Source organism: Amblyomma mixtum, chromosome 3, assembly GCF_055824585.1.
Source record: "Amblyomma mixtum isolate Tamu chromosome 3, ASM5582458v1, whole genome shotgun sequence".
In the NCBI taxonomy this organism is placed as follows: Eukaryota; Metazoa; Arthropoda; class Arachnida; order Ixodida; family Ixodidae; genus Amblyomma; species Amblyomma mixtum.
In genome coordinates, this window is record NC_143014.1 from 287,403,621 (window position 1) to 287,417,728 (window position 14,108).

General features: G+C 46.9%; 1 protein-coding gene across 1 annotated transcript in view; it reads left to right on the top strand.

The window, feature by feature from the left end:
• The first annotated feature begins 843 nt into the window (after positions 1 to 843).
• The window catches only part of LOC149355095 (cytochrome P450 4V2-like), a 34,294-nt gene continuing 21,029 nt past the window's right edge, over positions 844 to 14,108 (top strand). The window contains exons 1-2 of the mRNA XM_089577593.1: positions 844 to 1,406; positions 8,348 to 8,457. Coding sequence (XP_089433719.1) covers positions 1,157 to 1,406; positions 8,348 to 8,457 — 360 coding nt within the window. The 5' untranslated portion in view covers positions 844 to 1,156. The remainder of the gene's footprint in view (positions 1,407 to 8,347; positions 8,458 to 14,108) is intronic.

Here is a 14,108-nt window from a genome sequence, read left to right on the forward strand (position 1 = left end):
TGCATTCGTGTTTTGGCTATTGCACCGCAGTTTAATTAATTTTGCAAGAGCATAAATCCCGAACGCACCTTGTATCAGGAACTTTTTTTACGCAGAGTTTTTCTGATGTTTTCCAACGCTCAAAAGTTTCAAAGCAATCAACTCAAGCGTTTGCGCAGGTTTCGACGCAACAAAGGAACTAAGGCTGTCAAATATACTACCAGCCTGTCATACGTTTCCATCTGCACAGGCCTTGTCTCGTGCACCGTTTAACGCACATCTCCTACTGTCTATTTCCTCCTACAGGTCTGCGCCATACACACACGCAATTGTGTTGACTCTGTGTGTGCCTCTGCTCTGGCAACAAAGAATGAAACGCGAAGAGAACATTAAACTAGCAGGTGAGGAGTGAACAGCATGCGCAAAGAATAGAGAACATTAACCTTTCCTTTTGGCGCTGAGGTGGCCAACAAAGTCGGGACTTCTGTACGGAAGTGATCAACCGCAACAAAAACAAAAAAAATCCAACCGACAAACCAAGTGGCAGCTCCTACCGCACGTGTCATTCGCCCTTCAAGCAGTTTGTTACGGATGTGACGTGGCCTGGCTACTTGCTGCTCTTCAAAACAAAAGGCCGGCCTAAGGGCGTCCGTCATCGCGATTTCGGCGCGGCCGACTGTGCCGAGGTAATTACCAGGGCGCCCTTTGTGACAAAAGGCAGCATAAAATAGAAAGTGACGGCAAGGTCGTGAGTTGTCAGAAAAGCGCGATCGTCATCTACAGGCCATGGTCAGTAACTCCGACGGAGCGTCTGCCCTTATAAAGCCAGTGCCACTTCCGCTTTTTCGCTTCTGGCGGTCACAACTCGCGAATAGAACACACCTGCAGAAATCAGTAGTGCTTGCGCTTCTGTAAAAGAAAGAGGACGATCTAGTTAGCCCACGAGTTGAAACAGTTTACTAATCCGAGAGCAGAAACGGAACGGGAAGGGCCTGATGGACAGTGGCGGTGTCTTGCGTGTCCTCTCAATAACTGTGACCGCTTCACCAACTTCTCTAAGCACTCATTATGTCTGTACGAGAGTCTAAGCGGGGTTCCCTTAGCCATATACATGCAGAGACGGTTTAAAACAAACTGTTGGGCATAACCTTGCAATCAATACGTGAGAATCTGAGAGATGCCTCTCCAATGGAGCTCGCACGATGTCCGCGCAACTTCTCACCTCGATGCCTTGCTCATGACAGTAGCACCGTGGCTCTTTGGAATTCTCGTGTGCTATGTTGTTTTCGTAATCACTGCGCGGTGGTTTAAGACATGGATCGCCCTTAGACCTTTGCCGGGACCTTGGGATGGCATTCCTTTCTGGTTCTCCGCAGTCGCTTACTGGAAAAAGAGCCGACAGTTCAGCGCTAAGGACGCCGCTGTTGGTAAGTTCTCGAGGAAGCTCTTCACTGAACTGACTTCGCACCAAAAATTCACTGGCCGATTATGCTCACTGAACTTTCTGGTGCAAAGTCGCTTGCTTTCATTCTGTATTACATGCCTGCACTTGAGTCAAATGTCTGTCCTTGTATGCTGTAAATAATGCATTTATCCCTTTCGCGTTAAATAGTGATTTCCAGTAACACCCACGTTAGTCGAGTCGCACACATAAAAAGAAAGGCTATGTAGGTTTCCAAACCTGCTTAGTTGCCGGAAAATTCTCGCTGTGGTGATCGAACGCTGGACTACCGAGTATCCGGTAATTGTTGGTCTAGCAGGTAAGCTACTCCGCAATTCCTGCAGTCGGCAAGGCTGGTACTAGTTTATCAGCACATTGAAATGGTAACAAAATATTTTTTTACGGAGAACAAAATTTCCTTTTTGAAAAGCTGAGCCATACAGACTTTTAGACTAAACGCTTTGCAGTAACGCTGGTCCTACTTCTGACTGAAAGTCAGCACAGACTTGTCCTGCCCATTGTTAAGCATTACCAGCGCTTAATTGCTAGGGCGAGTGCCAGGGCAAGAGATGTTTCCAGGTTTCAGCAGCGGACCAGGACGAATTTTTTTTACGCTATAAAGGTTCAGATTGCATTATAGCTTTTCAGCCGTCTAGAGCCGTTTAGCTGGATGTTGATTGAAATTACGCCCTTGTACGAAATCTACTCCCCTTTGAAGCTTTCGTCCAAAGACAATGGAAGGACTTTTTCAGCTGTTTATATGAATCAATCTCGTCTTTACCAACCACGTGGTTGCGACCGCGCTTTTTCCATGGGCTTCACAAAGAGCTTTCGCCATGTTTAGCAGCACGTTTAACTGAAATAATCACTGCTGATGAAAGGCAGGGAGAGACAGCAACTGTAGCTTCTCTGGCGACGAGTAAGCCGGTACAGGTGACAGTAGATGTTGTCAGCCATTACAGCGCCTTCAAGAACACAAGAGCCATCATTTGTGTAGAACATCGGTTTTGATTCTGTGGCTCATTTCTCCAGAAATTGCGATTCTCAGATTCACCGATGTTTCTTCGTTTTTTTTAATTTCTGTAATAATCTGGTTTTTGCTAACTTTCTGCCCTTTAATTCTCAGCTGGCGGCAAGCATGAAAATTGCTGCGGTAGTTCACTAGGGTAAAACAAAAATTCACAAGACGCTTTCACCTGTAACGCGAATTACCGGGACAGCTTGGGCGGCACGAAGTGCTGCATGTTCGCGCATACGTCGTTTTGCCTCGATATCGGCGGCACGTATACGCGCCCCTGTGATCTGCGCGACCTTGTCGCGCAGCCTCTTTCCGCCCATCGTTCCGAGCGCTTTGTGTCCCCGATTCCACTTGACGCACAACTTCGGTCCCTGTCGGCTGCTTCTATGGCCGCCTAGCGCTCACATTCGCTCATCCAAACTCTCCTGCAAGTGTTGCTCCTCATGTCAGCGGAAGCTGCTTCCTAGAAACGCGATTAAACGAGGATGTTGTCGAGTACATGCTTCCCAGAACCGTGCTTTACTGCTCTTTCGCGATGTCGTGCCAGTCGCTAAGCTTGTGCGTCCACAGGGCCATGTGTCTGTAATGTCTGAAACATTCCTTGGAAGAGTTTATTAGGCAATCGGTCTATTATTTCTAGCGTGTCCCGCCGTGGCATCAAAACAACCAACCGGAAGTGGCGAAAAGAAAGACGAGGAGGCTTGCTTTCGGAAGCGCCTGGCGCCGAAGGCTCTGAGTCACGTCGTCACATGATATGATGCGGTGGGCAGTGGCGAAGAGAAAAAACAGATAACTTCCGCTCGCCAACGCCTCGTTCTTTTCCCACACGTGCCTTCCTTCGCGATTTCTTCCTCACTGCGTACAGAAGGCACCAATGCTATTTCGGGAATCGGAGCATTACAGCTCCCGCTCTAAAGCTGCATGCCTCGCTCACGTCCAAGCGGGAAAGTACATAGCCGCCCCGGATTTGGCAACGCAGTTGGTTCTGGCCGAGCGCGGAGAAGCACGGCTTATCCAAGAGGCGCCGTATTTCAGAAAGTTTTGCTGGAAAAAAAGGACGTGGGTAAAGTATTGGGCAGTATGCGCGTATGTTTTTTTTTTAGAAATTGAACTGAAGTTCGCCTGAACAGCACAACGTGATAGGTTTGGTTTGGTTTATTGGGGTTTAACGTCCCGAAGCAACTTAGGCTATGAGGGACGCCGTAGTGGAGGGCTCCGGAAATTTCGACCACCTGGGGTTCTTAACGTGCACTGACATCGCACAGTACACCGGCCTCTAGAATTTCTCCTCCAAAGAAATTCAGCCGCCGCGGCCGGGATCGAACCCGCGTCTTTCGGGTCAGCAGCCGAGCACCATAGCCACTGAGCCACCGCGGCGGCTTCCACACAACGTGATAGAGTTAAATGGTCCCTACGGTCGCTTTGATGTCCCCTGGCGCACCCCATCCCAGACATCCACGCGCTCATTGTCATCACAAAATGCTTTATTAAACATTAGTGCCCATATTAATTGTTTACGCTAATTAGTGAGCCTAATTAACTTAGTCTTCCTCTAGACCGCCACGGTGGCTCAGTGGTTGTGGTGCTCGGCTACTTACACGAATGACGCGGGTTTCATCCCGGCCGCGGCGGTCGAATTTCGATGCAGGCGAAATTCTAGCGGCTCGTGTACTCTGCGATGTGACTGCACGTTAAAGAACCACAGATGGTAAAAATTTCCGGAGCCCTTCACTACGGCGTCTCTCATAGCCTGAGTAGCTTTGGGACGTTAAACCCCCATAAACCAAACATAAATCTTCCCGTAATGTAATTAGAATACTGGGTGGTGCAAGCTGCTCGTACATGTGGTGCGGAAGTAGCGTGCCAACAGCAAGGACAGCAGCTCGATTCTTTTTGGCCATCTTTTTTGCTTTTCAGTGAAACTGTTTTCCTACGTCACTACCCTCTCGATCATTCAGGATTTTCTTGTTATGGGGACGTCGACGCCGACGCTCGGTTTTCCGCCGAGCGGGACCATTAGCTCTATCGCTTTAATACGGATGAAATATCGAGGAAGTCTCAGGCACCCTACAGTATTTGCAAGTGCTACATTAAAGAGGGCTACGACAACAATGTTGCCTTCTACTCGTTTCCGCCCTGGCCGAAAGAAAAAGCGCGGCGGGTTGACGTTGGTTTAGGCGTTCAGGCGTGTATGCTGAATTCGTTTGCAGCTCATTTCTACACAGCTTTACCCAGCAATCAACGTCTTCCTAATTCGCAAACGGCAAACAGTTACAACCGATGCCCGATGCCCGTATAGGCAGCAAAGATTTTGCATGCAAAGCGTTTGCGCGCCTCCTAATGACATCTAAAATATACTTCAGAGACGCAGTAAGCGAGGTGGATCCGAACGCTACTGATCGGGTTGGAGTTGCTCCCAGAAAGAAAGTGAGCATCTCTTTACTAGCGCTAAAGGCAGACACCCTTTGTTTAAATGCCACAGCACTATGGACCCCTTTCGCCAAATTTGCCGCGGTGCGTGGTTAATTTCACCTCCCCAGCTACCTCGGCGGCACGCGCGACACTCGCAACGGAAAAGCTCCGGCTGACGTGAACCATGAGGTCACCGCGTGAAGAGCAGGTACTCGCTGGTGCGGGGAGTGCACGTGACACATGGGCGCAATGTCGCCTCTTGTTCTTTCCTCCATGTTTCCAGGTCGCCTGGCAATGGCGATGACGTCCCGGTAGCAGCCCGTGTCGCTCGCAGACCGCTAAAGCAGCGGCTCGGGTGCCGCCGGCGACAGCGCCACTGCGAGGAACAAGATTTCTCAGCTACAGCGACGCCAGAATGCCGAAACTCAATGTTGTTGAATTACCTGCATGTCGCGTCACGTTGTTTGATCGCCTGCCGATTTTTTGACGCTTTTTTAGTGTTAGCATTTGTGTGCGCACTACTAGAATATTCGTGCAGTATTAAAGCGATAGCTTTAAGGCTCCCATTCAGCGGAAGCCTGGGTGCCGTTTCGTCGGCGTCTGGCGTTGTGATGCGAAACTCCGGGTCTGGCCTAAAATGTTTTACGTCAGACATCGAGCGGAACAATTAAAAAGTGTTTGAAACTCTACATACATTGGGATTTCAAGGCTTTAACGTCACTGAGCGCCATTGCGACATATAAGTATATGAAGTAAATCAATTTTAAGATAAGATATTCATCGAAAGAATTTATACTCTTCTAATAAGTGATTAAATTCTCCTGGAAAGAAAATTTTGCTAGCTGGTGGGGCATTCGAACCCTGACCCTTCTATTGTCAGTCAGACACGCTACCCACGCACCAGCAACCCATAGCCATAGGCTCGTTTGCGGTCGAATAGAGCACGGAGCTTGCAGACTGCGGTAGCTTTTGCTTCATAGTAAGTCTGACAGCGGTACCTATCGGATCCCGCCGTGCATTATGCAAACCCGCAATCGCCTGCGCAAGATCGGCAGACCTAAAGTCGCCAAGGCGGAGTTGCCATCGAATTGCGGTTGTGGCGCCAGCAAAGGACCCGTGCACCTTGCAACGCTCACCCCGGAACCTTTCGCATCGCGGCGCTTTCCTCGGTAGACAACAGATGGCGCCACCACGACCAACCGACGGCAACTCAGCGTTGGCGGTCTTCCGTTCCTGTATGTCGGCGCTTGGAGATTACAGGTTTTATCATGTGTGGCCGAACAAGGTAAGTACCGATGTCGAACTTGCTACGCTCCAAAACAGACCGCAATTTGCAAACTCAGTGAGCAGTTTCGCCGCTAACAAGCCCGCTTTTAAGGCAGGAAAAACTCCAAAATTTATTTCTATAAAGGTACACAGCACTGCATACTATAGAACAAACACTACGAAAATTTCATGAGGCCCAGTGCTGGCGTGCTTATATGCAAACTTCTGCTGCAAACATACACAGCTGTTTTGGACTTTCCATAAACGTTTATTATTCTTCGCACCCTAAACTATTATCAGCAATTAACTCTATGCTTAAATACCAAATGATAACTAGTGTCATACCTTGTACCTCCCTTCTGAAGTCGAGTAAATCTAGGCTAAAGGGTGTAAATTAAGTATTAAATCAGTCGACTCGGGTGCTCGCCTTGGCAGCATTCTAGATCCGCTTGTGTTTTTTTTTTATCACTGACTTGCCTGGAGGCTTAGGCATGTACTGAGACTGTATGCAGAGGAATCCTTTATAAACAAATTTGAACTCCAGAGATCAGTTCGAACTAAATCGAGACTCACTAAGCGGAATGAGTAATTACAATTGCATTTGATTAACAGTTATTTCTGCAATTCACTCATAGATGATGTGTGCATCAAGGCCTCGACATCAATGTAGAACCTCAGACGCAATATGAGCAATGCAACTCCTGAATATAAAAACTCATTGCATTGAAGTCCATTCATACCAAATATCGAATATGAAAGAATTGCCTGGCATCACCACATTGTTTCTAGTTGTTCTAAGGTGAAAAAAGTTCACTGTCTCGGAGCAAGGCTAGCGTTTAATGGGCACAAGTCTACTGTTTATGAACTTCCTTGCGTAAAAAAGCTGATATTCAAATACTTGATTCGTGAACAAAATCTGATAGGCGAAGGTGTCTTTCACAGCGAAAACTTTATTAGCTTTGTACAAGCCATTTAGTATAAGTAATGTACGGGGTAGAACGACAGCCATGTAAAGCGTCACGCCTAGCGCGTTATGTGGACACTACCGTCACACACCTCGAAGCGCGACTGAGATGTCCACTGACCCAGGGAGCCAGTTATGCGTCTCTTTACTTTCCTCAAAACCAACGGAATATAAACTCTCTGTTGATTTTGAGAAGAGGAAAGGCGCCCAACTCGTGAATTCGTGGCGGGGTACCACCGCCACCTCACAGCGTGATTGAGGTGTCCACCAGTGAGCCAGCTATGCACCTTTCCTTTCTCAAAACCAACCCAGGGTTTAGACAGCAAATAAGACAACACTGGGAACTAGACTGCTTGCTTCGTGCAAGCGGGCCCTGGAGTCCGTGAAATGTGCCTGCAACGCGATCGAGCCGACGACCGCAATCGGAAAGCCTAGTATGTATACGTGAGCACATAGGCGCCCAACCAGGCAGTGGCCTGCGAAACGTCAAAATGTCCCTGCCGCTCCAGACCTCCCGGCCACTAATGCCAATCAACATTCACTGATCAATGTTCTAAGCCGGTAAGCTTATATCTAATCATTTTTTTCTAGTTAACCACAACTTAAAAATAAAAAAATACATGATGAGCAGAAATCTGATGCGACAATTCTGCGAAAACAGCTTGGTTTACTCTTGAAGATTATTTTGATGCTTTGACTCTACTGAATGCTTTTCCTCAATACCGAGGCTTCACAATGCGACAAAATTTACATGAAGACTGAGCGTGGAGATTGGTCGGTAGGCTGCCCCCTAGCTAGGTGGGAGCAATGGGAGAGCGCCAGGTGCCGACAGGATGAGAGAACACGCCGGCACAACGGAAAGCGGGCGGACAGAATGGTTTATAGCACTGACTTGAAAGCTACGACAAACAATCGCACGCAGCAGGGGAGTATTCGAAACTGTCTATTGACAGGACTGCGCAACCCACCTACGTTAGCAGAAGGTTGTCATGTGCGTTGTGTGGTTTAAAATGTTTAATTGCACTAGCGGTTGTGTTCCTAATGGGTGACTGTCTGTAGTTCTTGTAGAACGGAGTAAGCAGTGCGCAGTGCTTCGGCAGCCACCGCTGTTCCGTTGCAGGAACGGCAAGAATGCGCCAGTTTCCTTAACGAGATCCTTGCATTTCTTTGTGTCATGACCGAAAACTTATCGCTCCTATTAAAATATCGAAGTAGAGCGCCTTCCATTCAATAGTCAAATGCACTGCATCTTGGTTCACTCTTTCAGGGTTTTTCACTGTCATACGCGAGTTATGCGACACCTACAGAGGAAAAACATTCAAGGCTTACATAGGCATGACACCCATCGTGGTCCTGCATACTCCTGAAGCAGTTGAGGTGAGTGCTATTCAGCATAGCAAAAATGTTTTGCTATTCAGCAAAACATTTTTGATATGCATAACCAACAATTCTGGACAAAAACATTTAGAACGGGAAACCGCTTATGAACGCATTTTTTTCATACCTAGGAAGATTTGACTATAACAATCAATAAATACGCAGATCACCCCATGCCTGTCTCTTTTTTTTCTATGAATGTTTTTGCTATGGTCAACAGCGCTCTCCATTCGTTTTTTTTTTTTATGGCAGTCTTAACTTTACAATAGGATCGATGGAAATGCTTCAAAAGAAAGATTTTTCTACATACCGGAAGAATGGACCATTACCTTCAATACTTCCATAAGAGTATGCTACATTTTTCCAACTTTCAAAATTTTTGTCCACGAATGCTGGGCATGGTTTTCCGCAAGAGGATGTGTCTTTTGGAAATATTTTGTTACCCAGACTCGAATGAAGAAGTTCGGTACGTTTTCATTGTATCCTCCCCAACGCCTGCTCTATAGTACATGTTAATCTTGAGGCCTTCTAAAATCGTAGTCTACAGAATCATCTCCTCCAGCACGCCACTGTTTGGCTCATGACCTCGAGCCTTTACATTAGAAACAAAATTGTAGTTTTAAGCTTGGCTATCCGGGTTTGAATATGGTGTTGGTGATCCGGGGTTAAATAGAGTGGCCTGATTTCGCAAATTGTGCAATTATCAAAATGTCATGCGCGTACAATACTGCCGCCCTTATAAATGGCATTAGGAGAAAGAAGAACGGCATCTGAACCTTCCACCTTTGGAGAGTAATAAGAGGTACGCATGCGGCTTACAACGTGGACAGTTGGAGCGGTCGGTACTGCATAGAAGCAATTGAATTGTGGCTCAAATTCGGTAATTTAAAGTGAAAGAATTAGGCTGGAAAAAGGTCGTCCTGTGCTCTTCCTTGAACTACTATTGTTATTTTCTTGTCGCACACTGAATTCATCCTCTTTCTAGCGCGAAACTACGTGTTATTCATTCCGCGAGCCTGTAATTGGTCTAGGCCTTCAGACCAATAATACCTCATGCAGGGTTCTTCACCTCGCAGCACGAAACTGACGCGTTGAAGAAGCCAGGGCCAGATTAAGAAATCATTTTGCTCATACCGACGTAGTCATCACTGATAGGCGCATTGTGGCCAGCTGGTTTATAACAGTGAGAACCAGCAGCCCGCAAGCTTCGAAAGTAAATTAACCGCGAATTACTTGGGACCAGTTTTACACATTTCGTGTATTAGCTTACACTCCCGTTACTTTTGTAACAATGCGTGACCTTTGCCGCAGGCAAGATATGAGACCACCGCCGTGACCATTAAGGAATGTCACGCCCCTTCCTTGACTTGGGCCTCCCTGTTGAATAGGTTGAATCTTACTGACTAAAAAAAGAAAAGCTATAACTGGTATTGTTGGATCGGCAAAGGTTTTAGCCCGTAAGATCGTCTTCAGTACCTGTGCGCGCCTTCTTTCCATCTCATTTCTGATTGGGTGGACAACTAGCGCAGGAGTGCCATTGAGTTCTCAGCCGCTAAGGCAAAATACTGCATAAATCTTAAGCCATATTTCCGTAAAAAGGAGTTCATGTTCAATTGCGGGTGATAATAGAACGGTACCCACGAAATATTTAAGACAGAATTGATTTAGCCGAGCTGAGATGCTAGGCGATGACTAATGGGTATTTCGTACCAAAAACAATCTGAACCGAATCCCTCGTCCGGTGTGCGTTTGAGACCATTAAACTGGAGACGACGAAATGATTCAAGGAGCATATATTAGTGGCCCTTCACTTTCAGTTTTTTTGGCCGAAATTGAGGGCTAAAAGTCGGGCACTATATTTCCAGCTGAAAGCTGGGTACAAATCTGTCTATTCAAAAAAAAAAAGTTTCATTATTTGGTTTTTTTTTCGGGTTCTATTTTATAAAAGGTAATTGGCTATTTGCGCTCTTTCTTTACCATTTTTATTTTTTATTTGTTTAGCGCTCTCTTAAAATGTTGTTTTTCCTCAAATCTCTCCGAAACTATATAGAAATGGCAGCTTCCATCTCATACCACACCACACAATACACCTCTCTTTCGTAATTTATTACACTTATTGCCATACCCGTTTCCAGTCCCTCTGCGCTCGTGTTAGACCGGCGTGCTTTTGTTTGTACGGTGCAAAAACACTCTTTCAACAGCAAAGCGTCGATTCTACACAGAACCTAAAAACCTCTCTGAACCTCTGAACCTCTCTGCAGCATAAATTATGCTGCTCTCTTCCTTTGACTAATCACTTTGGAGGAGGACATCATTAGCGTAGATGGTGCTCATGCAATGGTGTTAGTAAGACGCCCTGATAGCAAGCCAGTGTTCTGGCCTCTCGCTTATGAAATGTACATCATGAACTCATCTTCAGATTAAACCAAGCCATGGGTAATTAAACGTTAAAAGAAGCTTGACATAATAATTAACTGAACACACCACTCTAGATTGAGTAAACTACATCCGCTAGTTCCCGCGTCATGTTGCCTTCTCCTTTGCGCTCTAGCAGACTACATTTTCTTGAAAGCGAAATTTTCAGGTAGAGATAGACTTTAACCCAATATTTTAGAAATACCGTCGGGGTGAAAAAATTGGGTGACACTAGGTTTTACCGTAAAACAAAGAGCCTTACGTGCATTCTGCCACTAACTCTGTTTGGTTACGTTGCTGTTGTGCGGAAGTAGTGCAAAAAAATTTCGCTGCCCTTGGCTTTATTTTAAAGACTACACACAGGGTCTATTCTCGAAGCGCAACACCATTCGTCTAGTCTATTCTCAAAAGGCAACATCATTCGTCATAGATCCGCGTTACTAGGCGGATTACCGGGTGCCCATCGTCACAGCTACGTGTATCTGTGACGCTCAGCGACAGCGTGTGATGTCTCTGCTCCGCCCGTGGTGGGGTTTCTCTTTATAACGCTCTAGATCACGTGTTCTGTGTAGAACTGTTTTCACTCCGGAGAGCCTTGAAACCATGATGCTTTCACAAATGAAAGTGAGGCTGAGTGTTCTAAGTTCAAATTATAATATTTTAGCAGTGGTAACACAAAAAAATCTGCATTAGTACACACTTCTTGCAATGCACACTCTAATAAATGGGGTATAGGAGGTATTCACATGACGTCATCCGCAAGGGGCGCTAGCGGCCGGCGCGGCATTCGCCATGTTGGTGGTCGCGCGCGCGGCCGCCGCAGCCAGCCGCGGCGTTTGAATAGCTGGTGATGGGTGAAATGTGAGTGTATTTCGCGTCTCGCCGCACATAATTTCTGTCCGACCCGTGCCGCCGCGTGACTGAGTGAATATTCCGTGAACTGTGCGAAGCAGAAAAGAGCGGGCACGCTCAGAAGGTTCTACTTTGTGAAAAGGTCGACCCCCCGTAGGAATGCGGAGGCACCGGCATGGTGTGCGACGTATAGAAGACTGCTGCCGCGCGTTGAATTCACCGGTATCGAGGCCCACCTTGTGCACGGCTTAAGTTTGCTGGCAGGCCAAGGAATTAAAGGATATAAACCTATGAGAGGGTGCAATTACTTGACAAGCGGGTGAGTCCAAGAGTCGTGCTGTGGGTGCCGACGTCCGCGGTGCCTACGGCCGAAGTGCCGTTTTTGAAGAGGTGAGTAATTCGAAGGGTCTGTTCACTTAGCTGTAGCTTAATTTCTCATCTCTACCTGCTGAAAGTGACGTGTTACAACTGAATCTAGCGGAATGGCTGCACACTGCGTTGCTGCGAAAACGCTCTTGTGCATACGAAGCAGCGCTACGTAGCTACAATCAAAACTGCAAAACATTCTCGCTGTGTCTGCCGTTCGTGCTGCGAGCGCATGGCAGTATTTGTTTGGCCGTTCTGTCGGGTAAATAAGGCAGCTATGACGCTTTGCCTTTCTGCTGAAAGACCGTACGTCTGAGAAGCGTCAGCAGTTCGCGGACTACAGCTAGGCGCTTGAATTATCAATTTCTGCGGTGGTAGTTCTGGAATTTCGGTAATTAATCGTGCTGTTTATCCACGATGTGCCCTGCATGACTAGCTGACAGTTATCAACTGATATTAAAAGCTGCAAGTAGTGTACGTTCCTGCGTGCAGCGCAGCCAGCCAGTTTTGCTGCCGAGTTGAGGCAGCTCGGTTATATCACGGCGCAGAAGAATTCTGCTGCAAACTTCATGCACAATACGCGCTCCACAAAGATAAGTGGTCGCTGACGTATTCAACAACGTACAAATATGCTCCGGATCACTAACAGTTCAGGCCGGGTACCTCACGGCGCACCGTACGCTGCGCGAGCTGGCCTGAAACGACCGCAAACATGGCGCGCCTGCCGCGACGACGCTCGCGCCGTCTGGTAGCGCGGCCTCAGTGAATACCTCCTATAGGAATTGAGGCCCGACCTTTTCGTGCCAACACACCTTTCTGCGCCAACAGCCTGGCCGCTTTGTCAGTATCAATAATAATAGAATAATGTAGCCGTAAGAAGCTTAAGAGGCCAGATGCACAACGCTATTCGTACGCCTTCACGAGCAGTACAAGTGCCTGATTGGAGGGAACAGTATCCAGTGTTTTGGGAACTATCCCAACTGGCCTGTGCGCTGGCAAGCAGATCATGAAACCATCATACCATAGTATTTGTCAAAAATATACAGCCCAAGGGGTTTGATTCCAAGCCGTGTAGCGGGGCTCTTTAAGCACATTTGACAGTCCTAGGCTTGGCAGGGTTGAGGACTTAAGCTCCTCCCGCCTTCGTGAGACTAGGGTCCCTGAGTATGGAAGAGGAGCCGCTCTGCAGCGCTCAGAAGCAGACCCCTTGGGCTATATACCTTTGACAAAGACTATACCTTGAAGGCATACGAACAATTCTGTGAACAATCGCTTTATTTTCAGTGTTAAGTAATCAATTTCAGGGACAGCGTTCACAAAAACTGTCTTAAGTATTAGCACTGCACACTGATCGTTGTACCAGCGACAAGCCATTACAAACGGCTATTTTTAAAACTTTCGTGTCTTAACCTTGATATGCGCATATATGAATGGATATGTGATTTCTTAACTAACCGCCAGCAGTTTGTGTATGTTAACAATACCGCCTCTTCCAGGTCTCCCGTACTTTCAGGTGTGCCTCAGGGTACTGTCCTTGGTCCTCTACTCTTTCTAATATATATAAATGATATCGCTTCAAACATCTCATCTTCCATTCGCCTATTTGCCGACGATTGCATTATTTACCGTCCTATTAACAATCAAGCCGATGCTCATGCCCTCCAAACTGACCTTTCACACGTAGAAACTTGGTGCAAAACATGGTTAATGTCCCTGAATGTGAAAAAAAATTCCTTAATTTCTCTTCAACGGTGACGCACTTACCCAACTCCTTGCTGCGTACTTTGCGGTTCCGTTATTTCTCCGACATCAACATGTAAGTACCTGGGAATTAACATATCGCATGATCTTTCTTGGACCACCCATATCACTGCCAGTACTAATGAAGCTAATCGTGTCCTGTCTTACTTACTACGTAATTTGTCAGTAGCTTCTTCGTCTATTAAAACTCTCGCCTACATAACGTTGGTTCGTCCCAATCTGGAATATGCATGCGCAGTTTCGGACCCTCACATTTC